This window comes from Oryx dammah, unplaced genomic scaffold, assembly GCF_014754425.2.
Source record: "Oryx dammah isolate SB20612 unplaced genomic scaffold, SCBI_Odam_1.1 HiC_scaffold_21, whole genome shotgun sequence".
Lineage (NCBI taxonomy): Eukaryota > Metazoa > Chordata > Mammalia > Artiodactyla > Bovidae > Oryx > Oryx dammah.
In genome coordinates, this window is record NW_024070205.1 from 73,968,028 (window position 1) to 73,984,887 (window position 16,860).

The window sequence follows — 16,860 nt, forward strand, 5'->3', positions numbered from 1 at the left end:
ACATAGAAAGCAAATTTATGGTTACCAAAGGAGAAGGAGGGGTGAGGAATAAATTAGGAGTCTGAGATTAACATATACATACTGCTATATATAACTCAGACTTAAATTGAAGAAAGTAAGGAAAACAACTAGACCATTCATGTATGACCTAAATCAAATCCCATATGATTGATTACACAGTGGAAGTGACAAATAGATTCAAGGGACTAGATCTGATAGACAGAAAGCCTGAAGATCTATGGTCAGAAGTTTGTTACATTGTACAGGAGGCTTTGATCAAGACCATCCCCAAGAAAAAGATATGTAAAAAGGCAAAATGGTTGTCTGAGGAGGCCTTACGAATGCTGAGAAAAGAAGAGAAGCAAAAGGCAAAGGAGAAAAGGGAAGATATACTCACCTGAATGCAGAGTTCCAGAGAAAAGCAAGGAGAGATAAGAAAGCCTTCCTCAGTGATCAGTGCAAAGAAATAGAGCAAAACAGAATGGCAAAGACTAGAGCTCTCTTCAAGAAAATCAGAGATACCAAGGGAACACTTCATGCAAAGATGGACAAAATAAAAGACAGAAACACAAGAAGAAGACATTAAGAAGAGGTTGCAAGAACACACAGAAGAACTATATGAAAAAGATCTTAATGACCTAGATAACCGCAATGGTGTGATCACTCATCTAGAGTCAGACATCCTGGAATGTGAAGTCAAGTGGGCCTTAGGAAGAATCACTATGAACAGAGCTAGTGGAAGTGATGGAATTCCAACTGAGCTATTTCAGGTCCTAAAAGATGATGCTGTAAAAGGGCTGCACTCAATCTACCAGCAAATTTGGAAAACTAACAGTGGCCATAGGACTGGAAAAGGTCACTTTTCATTCCAATCCCAAAGAAAGGCAATGCCAGAGAATGCTCAAACTACCGCACAATTGCACTCATCTCACATGCTAGCAAAGTAATGCTCAAAATTCTCCAAGAAAGGTTTCAACAGTAGGTGAACTGAGAATTTTCAAATGTTCAAGCTGGATTTAGGAAAGACAGAGGAACCAGAGATCAAATTGCCAACATCCATCAGATCATAGAAAAAGCAAAAGAATTCCAGAAAAACATCTACTTCTGCTTCATTGACTACACCAAACCCTTTGACTGTGTGGATCACAGCAAACTGGAAAATCCTTCAAGAGATGGGAATACCTTACCTGCCTTCTGAGAAATCTGCATGCAGGTCAAGAAGCAACAGTTAGAACCAGACATGGAACAACAGACTGGTTCAAAATTGGGAAAGGAGAATTTCAAAGCTATATGTTGTCACCTTGCTTATTTAACTTCTGTGCAGAGCCTATCATGCAAAATTCCAGGATGAATGAAGCACAAGCTGGAATCAAGATTGCCAGGAGAAATATCAATAACCTCAGATATGCAAATGACATCACCCTTATGGGAGAAAGTAAAGAGGAACTAAATAGCCTCTTGCTGAAAGTGAAAGAGAATAGTGAAAAAGCTGGTTTAAAGCTCAACATTCAAAAAGCTAAGATCATGGTATCTGGTCCCATCACTTCACAGCAAGTAGATGGGGGAACAATGGAAACAGTGACAGATGTTATTTTCCTGGACTCCAAAGTCAGTGCAGATGGTGACTGCAGCCATGAAATTAAAAGACGCTTGCCCCTTGGAAGAAAAGCTATGACCTACCTGGACAGCATATTAAAAAGCAGAGACATCACTTTACTGACAAAGGTCTGTCTAGTCAAAGCTGTGGTTTTTTCAGTAGTCATGTATGGATGTGAGAGTTGGACTATAAAGAAAGCTGAGCGCTGAAGAATTGATACTTTTGAACTGTGGTGTTGGAGAAGACTTTTGAGAGTCCCTTGGACAGCAAGAAGATCAAACTAGTCAATCCTAAAGGAAATCAGTCCTGAATATTCATTGGAAGGATTGATGCTGAAGCTGAAGCTCTAATACTTCAGCCACACAATGCCAAGAAGTGACTCATTGGAAAAGACCCTGATGTTGGGAAAGATTGAAGGCAAGAGGAGAAGGGGATGAGAAAGAATGAGATGATTGAATGGCATCACTGACTCAATGGACATGAGTTTGAGCAAGCTCTGGGAGTTGGTGATGGACAGGGAAGCCTGGCATGCTGCAGTCCATGGCATTGCAAAGAGTCAGACAGGACTGAGTGACTGAACTAAACTGATATATAAAATAGAAAACCAAGAAGGACATACTCTATAGCACAGGAAACTATATTCAGTATTTTTTAACAACCTATAAAAGAAACTGATACAGAGAAATACATATCTGTATAGATAGAAACAGATATAGATAGATACATATATATCTATATGTATAACTGAATCACCTTGCTATACACCTGAAATTAACAAAACATTGTAAACCAGCTATATTCCAACTAGAATTCTTTTCACTTAACTTTTATTTCCCTTTTTTATATACATTTATTTATTTTAATTGGAGGTTAATTACTTTACAATATTGTATTGGTTTTGCCATACATCAACCTGTATCTGCCACAGGTATACACATGTTCCCCATCCTGAATCCCCCTCTCTCCTCCCTCCCCATACCATCCCTCTGGGTCGTGTCAGTGCACCAGCCCCAAGCATCAAGTATCATGCATTGAACCTGGGCTGGTGACTCATTTCATATATGATATTATACATGTTTCTAAAAAACTCCTCAAATCTCAATTGCCAGGAGTAGGTTCTCAGTTTTGTTCCATACGTTCAGAAGGCACTCAGCATAGTGTAGGTCCTGTTAGCAACAACAATGATTCCCTCAAACTTGCTGCCTCTTTAGGCTGTCCTCCCTTCCCCATCTCACTACCTTTCTCTCACAGTGTTTTCCCGGATCAGAAACTAGACACTCACAAGTCTGTGACTCATGAGAACCAAAACAAATATCAGCCAAAATAATTCCTAGTAGCAGGAGCAGGTGACAGCTTTTAAGAAAGTGAATAAATACCTTCTCTATTAAGTAGGTTTCTCTAACCATTCAAGATCCTCTGTAGCATCTAAGGGTTAGGGAAAGCCTGCTATACAACTTTGCCTTATTGGAGTACACTTGAGAAAGTTAAACCCATGAGGCCAACATTCCCCATAGAGTTCTATGTACAAAATAGATGGGACAAGGAGCCAAGATATGAGTAGGAGAGAAATACCAGAGTATGCAAGAGTTGAGAAAAGTGATAAATGCAAAGAATAAAAGCCTCCAAACACCCCAAGATATAAGGGTGATTGACACAGGGCATCTTCTCATGTCGGGGGTGGTTGCTTGAGCCATTTTAACACTTCTAATAAGGAAAATAGGATCAATCATTTTGAGGATTTGGGAGCACAAAGGTGGCTGCCAGGCGGGATTCCACTCATCAAGCTTTCAGAGTCTGTTCCTGAGGAAAGGGTCAGGAGACCAAGACAGACAGGAATCCCCTTCCTGTAAGGCATAAGCCAAGAGGGAGCATGACTGAGGCAGAGGCCAAGTGCATGGGGGCTCACAAAAGGACCTGACTGCTTCAAAGTACGGACACTGGACAAGAATTTTGGGGTGTGTTGATGTGTAATCTAAATATTGAGCTCCTGAGTAACCTATAAATATGGAACTGTGGAGTAAAGGCAATCCATGGAAATGTACTGCTGTGAACCCAAGTCCCTATGTCCAAGATCCCGACAGTAAAATAAATGTATCAACTTCATGTATGTGTGTGTTCACAGACCTTATTTTACAAAATTAAACACAAAGATAAAATGATGTTGGATATGCTAATTTTTTAATTAAAAAATGTGTACTCTGTGTCCAGAAAAGAGGAAACATGAGTCAGAAAATCATCAATAACTCCACAATTTCAAAGCACTAAATATTAACAAAATCATCCTTTCTAGATAATTATTACTACAATTGGTGGTGTAAAAGAGATGGTAAAGGTGATTAACTGAGGTGATTCATATTGGAATGAAGGCAGCAAGAAACGTTTTCCTCTCTCTCTTGAGAAACATTACAGTGATTACCACTAAGAGGCATCCTGTGGCTTCTCTAGCTGAAGCTCCAGGATTGCAGTCTCCAGGGACAGCTTGTACACTTCCAGGGCCAATTTCACCTCCTCTGGCCTTGAGAGGCCCTGCAAGAGTTTCCTGCCTGTGACTACTTGCTCACAGCCTTCAGGATACTCCTAAAGGAGAAACACATGATGAGTATGCTTGAAAGACTTCTCTCCCGATTGTTAGGGGGCACAGTTCATGTAGAAACAGGCAGGGTTACAGATTCAGGACCAAGACACACCCCAGGACTCATGGGGGGGCAGGAAAACCAGAAACACCTTGTTTCCCACCATCATCTTCCTGAGAGGAATATAACTCTGCTCTGAGACAGCCTCCCAGAAAGCTTCCGTGGGAACAGACACTACTTCTGACCATCCAGAAATGGGACAAGAGTATATCAAATCCTCTAGAAAAGTTGCCAGTCAGTACTACCAGGTCTGAGACCCTCCACTCCAAAGGGGCTCAGTTTTCCCTGATCACAAGTGAGAGCAGGAAAACTTTGCATCTCCTATCTGACCAGAAGGCTCCAAAGCAAAAATGAGAGTTCCTTTGAATGAATGAATCTTGACAAGTCAGGTATCACCTTTGCTGGCAGGACAGTGCTTTGAGGTTTAATAAAACAAAAATTACCTCAAATTGTGTGACTTACCCACTCACACTTGGGTGCCTCTGGGTACCAGGTTCTGTCCTCTGAGCAAGTGATAATTTCAGAATGAACCAAACTATAGCCAGACTCACACTGAATAGTAATTCTTTCAGGTTCAACATATCTAACCTTCTCCACAGATAACCTTCCATATTCTATCTCTGGTTTCACACACCATGCTGCAATGGAAACATAATTTTAAGCAATCCACAAGTCTAAGAAAAAACATGCCAGCCTAGGGTACTAAGAATGAACTGTATTTAAGTGTTGCTAATTGTTTTACCTTTTATTAATCTTGAGAAGAAAAATAATATTCATTAGCATATTTATTGAACATTGGAATAGCACTTTATCAGACTTTGGGGTAGATCTTTATGTGATCATCTTATTTAAGTCTCACTATTTTATCTAAGAGAAAGTGAGATACAGAGAGGTTAAGTGACATGCTGAAAGATATATAACAATTTTAAATACCCTGACAGAATATAAAATGGGCATGTGACTCCAAATCTTCAACTATCAAATAAGCTGTCTCTTGTATCTTGATTCCTGTAAGACAATCTGTTCAGTTCAGTCACTCAGTCATGCCAGACTGTGTGACCAAATGAATCACAGCACGCCAGGCTTCCCTGTCCATCACCAACTCCCAGAGTTTACTCAAACTCGTGTCCATCGAATCGGTGATGCCATCCAGCCATCTCATACTCTGTCATCCCCTTCTCCTCCTGCCCCCAATCCCTCCCAGCATCAGGGTCTTTTCCAATGAGTCAACTCTTCGCATGAGTGGCCAAAGTGTTGGAGTCTCAGCTTTAGCATCAGTCCTTCCAAAGAACACCCAGGACTGATCTCCTTTAGAATGGACTGCTTGGATCTCCTTGCAGTCCAAGAGAATCCCAAGAGTCTTCTCCAACACCACAGTTCAAAACCATCAATTCTTCAGCACTCAGCTTTCTCCACAGTCCAACTCTCACATCCATACATGACCACAGGAAAAACCATAGCCTTGACTAGATGGACCGTTGTTGGCAAAGTAATGTCTCTGCTTTTGAATATGCTATCTAGCTTGGTCATAACTTTCCTTCCAAGGAGTTAGCATCTTTTAATTTCATGGCTGCAGTCACCACCTGCAGTGATTTTGGAGCCCAAAAAAATAAAGTCTGACACTGTCTCCACTGTTTCCCCATCTATTTCCCATGAAGTGATGGGACCGGATGCCATGATCTTAGTTTTCTGAATGTGGAGCTTTAAGCCAACTTTTTCACTCTCCTCTTTCACTTTCATCAAGAGGCTTTTTAGTTCCTCTTCACTTTCTGCTATAAGAGTGGTGTCATCTGCATGTCTGAGGTTATTGATATTTCTCCCAGCAATCTTGATTCCAGCTTGTGCTTCTTCCAGCCCAGCATTTCTCATGATGTACTCTGCACATAATTTGAATAAGCAAGGTGACAATATACAGACTTTACGTTTTTATCTTGCTTATTATTCTCCTGTGTGCAAAGGAAACGATGGTGGCAAATCATCCCTGAAGTTGTTGATGATGAAATGATAGGGATTGCATTGAATCTGTAGATTGCTTTGGGTAGTATACTCATTTGCACTTATTGATTCTTCCGATCCATGAACATGGTATATTTCTCCATCTATTAGTGTCCTGTTTGATTTCTTTCACCAGTGTTTTATAGTTTTCTATATATAAGTCTTTAGTTTCTTTAGGTAGGTATATTCCTAAGTATTTTATTCTTTTCATTGCAGTGGTGAATAGAATTGTTTCCTTAATTTCTTTCTCTACTTTCTCATTATTATTGATTTTATATCCTGCAACTTTACTATATTCATTGATTAGCTCTAGTAATTTTCTGGTGGAGTCTTTAGGGTTTTCTTTGTAGAGAATCATGTCATCTGCAAACAGTGAAAGTTTTACTTCTTCTTTTCCAATTTGAATTCCTTTTATTTCTTTTTCTGCTCTGATTGCTGTGGCCAAAACTTCCAGAACTATGTTGAACAGTAGTGGTGAAAGTGGGCAGCCTTGTCTTGTTCCTGACTTTAGGGGAAATGCTTTCAATTTTTCACCATTGAGGATAATGTTTGCTGTGGGTTTGTCATATATAGCTTTTATCATGTTGAGGTATGTTCTTTCTATTCTGGCTTTCTGGAGAGTTTTTATCATAAATGGATGTTGAATTTTGTCAAAGGCCTTCTCTGCATCTATTGAGATAATCATATGGCTTTTATTTTCCAATTTGTTAATGTGGTGAATTACATTGATTGATTTGTGGATATTGAAGAATCCTTGCATCCCTGGGATAAAGCCCACTTGGCATGGTGTATGATCTTTTTAATGTGTTGTTGGATTCTGATTGCTAGAATTTTGTTGAGGATTTTTGCATCTATGTTATCAGTGATATTAGCCTGTAGTTTTCTTTTTTTGTGGCATCTTTGTCAGGTTTTGGTATTAGGGTGATGGTGGCCTCATAGAATGAGTTTGGAAGTTTACCTTCCTCTGCAATTTTCTGGAAGAGTTTGAGTAGGATAGGTGTTAGCTCTTCTCTAAATTTTTGGTAGAATTCAGCTATGAAGCCCTCTGGACCTGGGCTTTTGTTTGCTGGAAGATTTCTGATTACAGTTTCAATTTCCGTGCTTGTGATGGGTCTGTTAAGGTTTTCTATTTCTTCCTGGTTCAGTTTTGGAAAGTTGTACTTTTCTAAGAATTTGTCCTTTTCTTCCACGTTGTCCATTTTATTGGCATATAATTGCTGATAGTAGTCTCTTATGATCCTTTGTATTTCTGTGTTGTCTGTTGTGATCTCTCCATTTTCATTTCTAATTTTATTGATTTGATTTTTCTCCCTTTGTTTCTTGAGTCTGGCTAACGGTTTGTCGATTTTATTTATCCTGTCAAAGAACCAGCTTTTGGCTTTGTTGATTTTTGCTATGGTCTCTTTTGTTTCTTTTGCGTTTATTTCTGCCCTAATTTTTAAGATTTCTTTCCTTCTACTAACCCTGGGGTTCTCCATTTCTTCCTTTTCTAGTTGCTTTAGGTGTAGAGTTAGGTTATTTATTTGACTTTTTTCTTGTTTCTTGAGGTATGCCTGTATTGCTATGAATTTTCCTCTTAGCACTGCTTTTATAATGTCCCACAGGTTTTGGGTTGTTGTGTTTTCATTTTCATTTGTTTCTATGAATATTTTGATTTCATTTTTGATGTCTTCTGTGATTTGTTGGTTATTCAGAAACATGTTGTTCAGCCTCCATATGTTGGAGCTTTTAATAGTTTTTCTCCTGTAATTGAGATCTAATCTTAATGCATTATGGTCAGAAAAGATGCTTGGAATGATTTCAATTTTTTTGAATTTATCAAGGCTAGATTTATGGCCCAGGATGTGATCTATCCTGGAGAAGGTTCCGTGAGCACCTGAGAGAAAGGTGAAATTCATTGTTTTGGGGTGAAATGTCCTATAGATATCAATTAGGTCTAGCTGTTCTATTATATCATTTAAAGTTTGTGTTTCTTTGTTAATTTTCTGTTTAGTTGATCTGTCCATAGATGTGAGTGGGGTATTAAAGTCTCCCACTATTATTGTGTTATTGTTAATTTCCCCTTTCATACTTGTTAGCATTTGTCTTACATATTGTGGTGCTCCTATGTTGGGTGCATATATATTTATAATTGTTATATCTTCTTCTTGGATTGATCCTTTGATCATTATGTAGTGGCCTTCTTTGTCTCTTTTCACAGCCTTTGTTTTAAAGTCTACTTTATCGGATATGAGTATTGCTACTCCTACTTTCTTTTGGTCTCTATTTGCATGGGATATCTTTTTCCAGCCCTTCACTTTCAGTCTGTATGTGTCCCTTGTTTTGAGGTGGGTCTCTTGTAGACCACATATATAGGGATCTTGTTTTTGTATCCATTCAGCCAGTCTTTGCCTTTTGGTTGGAGCATTCAACCCATTTATGTTTAAGGTAATTATTGATAAGTATGATCCCGTTGCCATTTCCTTTATTGTTTTGGGTTCGGGTTTATATGCCCTTTTTGTGTTTCCTGTCTAGAGAATATCCTTTAGCATTTGTTGGAGAGCTGGTTTGGTGGTGGTGAATTCTCTCAGCTTTTACTTGTCTGGAAAGCTTTTGATTTCTCCTTCATATTTGAATGAGATCCTTGCTGGGTACAGTAATCTGGGATGTAGGTTGTTTTCTTTCATCACTTTAAGTATGTCTTGCCAGTCCTTCCTGGCCTGAAGAGTTTCTATTGAAAGATCTGCAGTTATGCTTATGGGAATCCCCTTGTGTGTTATTTGTTGTTTTTCCCTTGCTGCTTTTAATATTTGTTCTTTGTGCTTGATCTTTGTTAATTTGATTAATATGTTTAATTTGATTAATATGGGGTATTTCGCCTTGGGTTTATCCTGTTTGGAACTCTCTGGGTTTCTTGGACTTGGGTGATTATTTCCTTCCCCATTTTAGGGAAGTTTTCAACTATTATCTCCTCAAGTATTTTCTCATGGTCTTTCTTTTTGTCTTCTTCTTCTGGGACTCCTATACTTCTAATGTTGGAGTGTTTCATATTTCCTGGAGGTCTCTGAGATTGTCCTCATTTCTTTTAATTCGTTTTTCTTTTTTCCTCTCTGATTCATTTATTTCTACCATTCTATATTCTATTTCACTAATCCTATCTTCTGCCTCCATTATTCTACTATTTGTTGCCTCCAGAGTGTTTCTGATCTCATTTATTGCATCATTCATTATATATTAACTCTTTTTTATTTCTTCTAGGTCCTTGTTAAACCTTTCTTGCATCTTCTCAATCTTTGTCTCCAGGCTATTTATCTGTGATTCCATTTTGATTTCAAGATTTTGGATCATTTTCACTATCAATATCTGGAATTATTTCTCAGGTAGATTCCCTATCTCTTCTTATTTTGTTTGGTTTGGTGGGCATTTCTCCTGTTCCTTTACCTGCTAGGTATTCCTCTGTCTCTTCATCTTGGTTATATTGCTGTGTTTTGGGTGGCCTTTCTGTATTCTGGCAGTTTGTGGAGTTCTCTTTATTATGGAGTTTCCTCACTGTGGGTGGGGTTGTATCAGTGCCTTGTCAAGGTTTCTTGGCTAGGGAAGCTTGTGTCAGAGTTCTATTGGGTGGAGCTGGATTTCTTCTCTCTGGAGTGCAATGAAGTGTCCAGTAATGAGTATGAGACATAAATGGTTTTGGAGTAACTTTGAGCTGCCTGTATATTGAAGCTAAGGGGTGTGTTCCTGTATTGCTGGAGTATTTGTATGGTATGTCTTGCTCTGGAACTTGTTGGCCCTTGGGAGGTACTTGGTTTCAGTGTAGGTATGGAGGTATTTGATGAGCTCCTATCGATTAATGTTCCCTGGATTCAGGAGTTCTCTGATGTTCTCAGGATTTGGACTTAAGCCTCCTGTTTCTGGTTTTCAGTTTTATTTTTACAGTAGCCTCAAGACTTCTCCATCTATACAGCACTGATGATAAAACATCTAGGTTAAAGATGAAAAGTTTCTCCACATTGAGGGACACCCAGAGAGGTTCACTGAGTTACATGGAGAAGAGAAGAGGGAGGGGGTAGTTAGAGGTGACTGAAATGAGATGACGTGGGATCAAAAGAGGAGAGTGCAAGCTAGCCAGTAATCACTTCCTTATGTGCACTCCACAGTCTGGACTGCTCAGAGATGTTCATGGAGTTATACAGGGAAGAGGAAAGGGAGGAAGTAGACAGAGGTGGCCAGGAGGATAAAAGAGGGAAATGAAAAGGAGAGAAACAGTAACCAGTTCCCTACGTGTTCTCCACCGTCTGGAACACACAGAGATTCAGAGTTGGGTAGAGAAGAGAAGGGGGAGGGAAGAAACAGAGGCCACCTGGTGGAGAAAAAGGAGAGTCCAAAGGAGGAGAGAGTGGTCAAGCCAGTAATCTTGCTCTCAGGTAAAATTGGGTACTGAAGATTGGGTTTTTAAATGTACAAAATTGACAACAACTACCAAAAAAGCAAAGATTAAAAATCTAGAGTAGAGGTTGGATTTTCAAAAATACAATATTAAAGAAAAGAAGAAGAAAAAAAAAAAAGCCACAAGAATTATTTAAAAAAAACAACCACCACAAAATATATATATATATGGCATTTGCTTTAAAAATAGGGTCTTTTTTTTTAAAGTAATAGTAGGTTATAAAAATTAAAATTAAAGGAGAAATAGAGGACTTAAAAATTTTTTTAAGTTAAAAAAAGAAGAAAAAACAATCACACAACAACATCAACAAAAAAATGATCGTAAAAATAGTAAAGATATATCTGGAACGTTCTCTGGTGTTGTAGGCAGTATGGGATCACTTCCAAGGTGGTTCCCTCTGTTTAGCTTCTTCTGTTTGCTGGTCTCTTCAGTGTCTGATTTCCACCCTGACACAGGGGGGCGGTGGTGGACACTTTTTTTTTTTTTTTTTAGGCTCACTTGTTCAGTCGCACTGTGGGAAGGGAGAGATGCTGCAAACAAATAACACTGGCATGTGCTCGCAGTGTCTCAGCAACGCTGAACCTGCCCCTGCTCACGGCGCACACTGCTCAGGCTCTACATTGCTCCGCAGGGAACTGTCTGAGGCCGGCCCTAGGCTGCATGCACCTCCCCGGTCTAAGTCGCTCAGGCTCAGCACTCAGGTAGCCCTCAGAGGCACAGATTCAGTTGGGCCTGCATTTTGTGCCCTTCCCAGATCCGAGTAGCTCAGGTGTTTGGCAAGCACAGTCACTGAGACTTATCACCTTTCCCATCCCTGCTGCTCAGTTTTCTGGGTGTACTGCTGGAGTCCCTTCTCAGGCAGATGATGACTGTCCAGAACCCCAAGAAGTCTTAGTTAACAAAGAAGCCTGCTTGCAGTTTGGTAGGTAATGTCTCTCTTGGGCTACGATTGCCCCCTTCCAGCCCTTACGGCTCTGGCTGCCTGTCACCAGAGGGGGATGGTCTGCAGCCGGCTATTTCTGTTCTGTCCTTTGTTCTGTGCCTGGTCCTGGTGGTGTCTTATGTTAGAGCTTTTCGAGTGGTAGCTACCCCACAGTCTGGTTTGCTAGCCCAAGTTAGTTCACTCTGGTTATGCTCAGGGTGTTCCAGCCCGATTCTTAAAAAGCACTGCAGCCCACGCCTCCCTGCCCAGACCCACTTGCTAGTGGTGGATGCAGCCATCTGCGCTGCTTCTCCGCTGGAGGAGTTACCATTGGGCTCCTAATCTGTTGGTTTTAATTATTTATTTATTTTTCTTCCTGTTATGTTGCCCTCTGTGCTTCCAAGGCTCACCACAGACTCGACTGCGAGAGTGTTTCTTGGTGTTTGGAAACTTCTCTCTTCTTCAGACTCCCTTCCCGGGACGGGACTCCCTTCCTGTGACAGAGCTCCCTCCCTAACTCCTTTGTCTCTTTTTTCATCTTTTTTTTTTTTCCTACCTGTTTTTGAAGACAATGATCTGCTTTTCTGGGTGCCTGATGTCCTCTGCCAGCATTCAGAAGTTGTTTTGTGGAATTTACTCAGCGTTGAAATGTTCTTCTGATGAATTTGTGAGGGAGAAAGTGGTCTCCCCATCCTATTCCTCCACCATCTTAGGACCACCCCCTCCATTATCTTTGAAAGTGTAAGCTGGATAGACAAAATTGGTCATTGGCACAATCCCATGTGGGTCCTTGGCCTATGGGCTAGACCATTCTATCCAAGAAAACAAGTGGAAGTCATTGATGTGACCTAAACCCTCCCCTGGAGGCAAAGAAGATAAGTTCTTTTAAATATCATGCACTGATAGTTGGGGGAAAGGGGAAATATGTGCCTCTCTTAAAGAATTAAAGATGCAATAGTGGTCATCATATCCCCATGTACTTCATAAGTCTGTTTACTATGAAAAATTAGGATTCTGGAGAATTACAATAGACTACTAAAAACGCAACAGCATTGCAGCCACTGTACCACACGTGGTATCTTTGATAAGTGAGGCCACTGATTCAGCACAGGCCTTCTTTTCCATCCCTGTCAGAAAAGAGCATCACAAGCAGTTTGCATACATATGGAAAGGTGAAGATCATCCATCTGCATTTTTAGTCCTTGGCTGTGATAACACTTCTGTCCCTGTCATAACAGACCCTGAAACTATCATGGCCATGCAGACACTCAAAGAACAGCACTTTAATACAGAACATCAATGACATAGTGCTAATTCTACTGAATAAGCAAACTAGCTGGCATGAGATGTTCCAGAGTATGGAAGGTAGAGAAGGAAGAAAAGATGTAAACTCTGAAAGGCAGGTTCAAATCGATTTCAGCAAGTTTTATACTGCAGTGAAGTTGCTCAGTCATGTCCGACTCTTTGCCACCCCATAGACTGCAGCCTGCCATACTCCTCTATCCTTGGGATTTTCCAGGCAGGAATACTGGAATGGGTTGCCATTTCCTTCTCCAGGGGATCTTCCTGACCCAGGGATTGAGCCCAAGCCTCCCACACTGCAAGCAGACACTTTACCATCTGAGCCACCAGTAGGTGAAACCAGAAAGAAAGGAAGGGAAAAGAATAAATATCAAGAAACAAAAAGTAATAATTGAAACGTCTAGCTTATCTATTAGATGTGGCCTATTTTCATTGATTCAGAAAAGGGAAGAAAACCAGCAAGGTCAAAAGAATGGGAACAAACAATGGGGGAAAAAGAGAAAATTAGACTAAAAGGAGCAGTATTTTTTAACAAACATCCACTTAAAAAGCGTTCAGTAAATACAACCTTTTAACCTAGCGTGTTTTTTGTCTTGTTTTGTTTCCTTTTTCCAACTGAATGATGCTGCAGTAAAGGATTTTCACTGCAAGTTCATTTGCTGTATTCAAATGATACAAACAATTTAGGGGTAAAGAGTAGAACACAGTAAACTTACATTCTAAACTTACATTTTAAAATCAAATTATGAAAAAAGCATGGAAGGGAATGAAGAATGACACATTGTCTTTTTCTTGATGGAAAATATGTTAATAGTACGTATCCCCTGTGAAGTTCGTTGTTCTAATTTCCATTATCCAAGGAGGAACTCTGTCCTTGAGGATATTCAAAACCCGATTATGCTATGGTATTAGCAGTATCCTTGACAATGGGACAAAAGCCAAGCTTTTTCTGTGTTCAGGTAATTGATCCATAAACACACAATAATAGGGTCATTACATTATTACCAGGTGTCCTGGGAGGGTGCCCACATGTTTCAACCAGTGGGTCCTAAGATCAATATACTCACAACTGAGCAGGGTATGGGAACTTCTAAGTAAAAAGGTACCAAAGTATAAGAAAAATTTCTAGTATTGGACCTTTCTGCAGTCCACACACACTTTAGATGAATTAAGAGTAGATTTCTAAGAGAAATTTTGGACTTCCCTGGTGGCTCAGATGGTAAAGCGTCTGTCTACAATGTGAGAGACCTGGGTTTGATCCCTGGGTTGGGAAGATTCCCTGGAGAAGGAAATGGCAACCCACTCCAGTACTTCTTGCCTTGAAAATCCCATGGACAGAGGAGCTTGGTGCAGGCTAAGGGTGGCAAAGAGTCGGGCACGACTGAGTGACTTCACTTTCTTTCTTTCTAAGAGAAGAAATCAAATCTAAATTTGACAATTTCATCTGCTTCTAGATTGCTCTTCTTTCCTACTGCTCCAACACTTAAACTGCAAAAATGTGAGGAGAGGAAGAATGACACTCATCTCAAGATCTGATTTTCTATCCTCATACTCATTTAGCAGATAGAGACAAAGCTACTGGGTGCTGGGCTGTGCACCTCTCCCTGTCTTTAATAAGTCAGCAGTTCACTTTAGTGAGAGTAAGACAGGAGTTACAGAATTTGTGCCAGGTTTATTTAACATTTTCCTTTCTTGAACGGTGGATTCAGATCTGACCATACAATGCACAATTATAAGCATTTTTTCTTCTGCATGAAATTGATCAGGATCTTGTGGGGCTTCTGGGCAAGGAAGCCCTTTTGTCCCTGGTTTCTTGTAAGGAACACACCTCCAACCACCATGACCTTCCCTGAGTTCCAAAGGGCAGATTCAAACAAGTACTAATCTGGGAAATGGCAACCCACCTCAGTATTCTTGCCAGGAGAATCCCATGGACAGAGGAGCCTGGAGGTCTGTAGTCCATGGATACAAAAGAGTCAGACACAACTTAGCAACTGTATCTCTGATCCTGTTCATGACACCAACTGTCTCTCTGCATTTCACTGGGCATTCTGTTTGTTGAACCCAGGGTAGGCAAGACTCCAGCTAAGAGTCTGGAAGAAGACTGGAGGGGCCAATAGGAACTGCAGACGCATTTATTCTCTCCTGGCAACAGCCATAGCAAAGCCTAACACAACACAACCTCTCTCCTGCTGGCATAGCGGCCATAACAGTATTCTCTCCTGGCTGACACAGCAGCCATAGAAGTAGATTCACTATATTCTCTCTTCTGGTGGCTGACAGTAACACTGCCGCTTTCTAGGTGGAGCTCACATATCCCTGCAGAACAGAGTAGCTCCTGACCAAGCGAGTACCTCATGACGTTCATGCACAGTATTATAAGTGAGCCTAGCTGTTACATAGTCATTATTTACAAAACAAAGGGTGAGAGAGCCTGACCACTGCCATCTTGGCTAACTTGCTCTCTCCCCATACTCCAATCCTTCAGAGTCTCTCACCTCACATTCTATGTGCAGTCCATCTTCTGTGAGATTCCCTTGGCAAGTAACACTGACCCTTGGATTTACCTCTTGCAACAGCATTAGCAACAACAATGAACAGTTACATCCCCAATACACAACAAAGCCCAATCACCTGGAACTCATGCTGCAGTCCTTGCCCTCGTGGGGCTAGAAGAGCCACCCACTGCATGTGGAGTGCCTCCATCTTCCATAGCCAAGTCCAATCTACCATCTCACCCTGTGAGATTGCATAAAAGCCTCCACAGGGGCAACTCCATCCCTGCGGGATTTCTCATTAAGGACCTGCAAAACCCCCCACAGGCACCAGGCCCACCCCTTCAAGGAGGGGATTTTTGTGGCATTCACAGCCCACCCACATGATTATACTTTTCTAAATCTGAGGACACAGCATTTACGGTACAGCTCTGCACAAATCCACCCACATGCACAAACACATCACCCAGGTGGGACGACTGCAAGTTCGGGCCCCCTTGGGGGTTTTCACACTTTCAAAATGGTATCTCGCATTCCATCCCTCTACTTCTCTCAGTTAGGACCTGCAAAAACCCCCACAGGTGCTAGGCCCACCTCTGCCTCCCAAAGTCACAAAAGCCATGCTACCGAGGGTTCCCTGTGCATTTGCTGAAACTTCTTACCTGAGTTGAAGAACTCCTCCTGAGTATATGGTCGTTACATGGTGAACTCAGTCGCTTTGGGGGCCCCTTAAGGATGTCCTCCCTGGGCCATAGGCTGCTCACACTTCACTTTCTGCTGTATCATGGCCCTAGCTGCCAAGCGGGGGCCCACAGTGTTATAACGTTCATCATCACCATCACTTACCATCTCGCAGTCAGAGATGCTGGCTTCTTCAAGGCCACAGGGTTCTTGTTCTGACACCAATATGCATTTCTCTAGTTCTTCCAAGAGTCTCTGCACTTTGAGCCCTGGTGCAGCATCACCTATGGCACAATCCATATTCTCCTCCAGGATAGTCAGGAAAATCCACCTCACAGTGCCAGCAGCGATCTGAGACACCTTGTTCAGCAATCAGGAACTCACCGCCTGTAATGCCTTTCCAGTGCTATCTGGTGACCCATTCACCGCTTCCCAGTTTTCCACCGGAGTGGAAGCCTGGAAAATCACCGTCACAAAGTACCGCATTCTATATGGCGACCACTGGCTTCCTCCTTTGAGGGGAACCTCAGGCTCCCCTATCAACTGTGTATCCTGCCAACTCTTCTTCTGAGGAGCATCAGCCTCCTCTATCCGCTGGGTATCCTGTAGATCATGCCAATTGTATTGCCCTTCATCCTGTTCACAGTGCCAGTTATATTGCTGTTCACACTGCCCACACTGTTTGCTGAAACCAGAGTAGGCAAGACTCCAGCTAAGAGGCTGGAAGAAGATTGGGGTAGTTGGCAGGAACTGCAGACACGTTTATTCCCTACAGGCAACAGCCATAGCATAACCTAACACAACACAAC

At 41.3% G+C, this 16,860-nt stretch overlaps 1 protein-coding gene across 1 annotated transcript in view; it reads right to left on the reverse strand.

Moving 5' to 3' along the window:
• The window catches only part of LOC120879869 (C4b-binding protein alpha chain-like), a 97,797-nt gene that overhangs the window by 46,882 nt on the left and 34,055 nt on the right, over positions 1-16,860 (reverse strand). The window contains exons 8-10 of the mRNA XM_040262854.1: positions 16,436-16,771; positions 16,135-16,402; positions 4,693-4,868 (exon numbers count right to left, since the gene is read on the reverse strand). Of these exons, the coding sequence (XP_040118788.1) occupies positions 4,693-4,868; positions 16,135-16,402; positions 16,436-16,771 (780 nt within the window). The remainder of the gene's footprint in view (positions 1-4,692; positions 4,869-16,134; positions 16,403-16,435; positions 16,772-16,860) is intronic.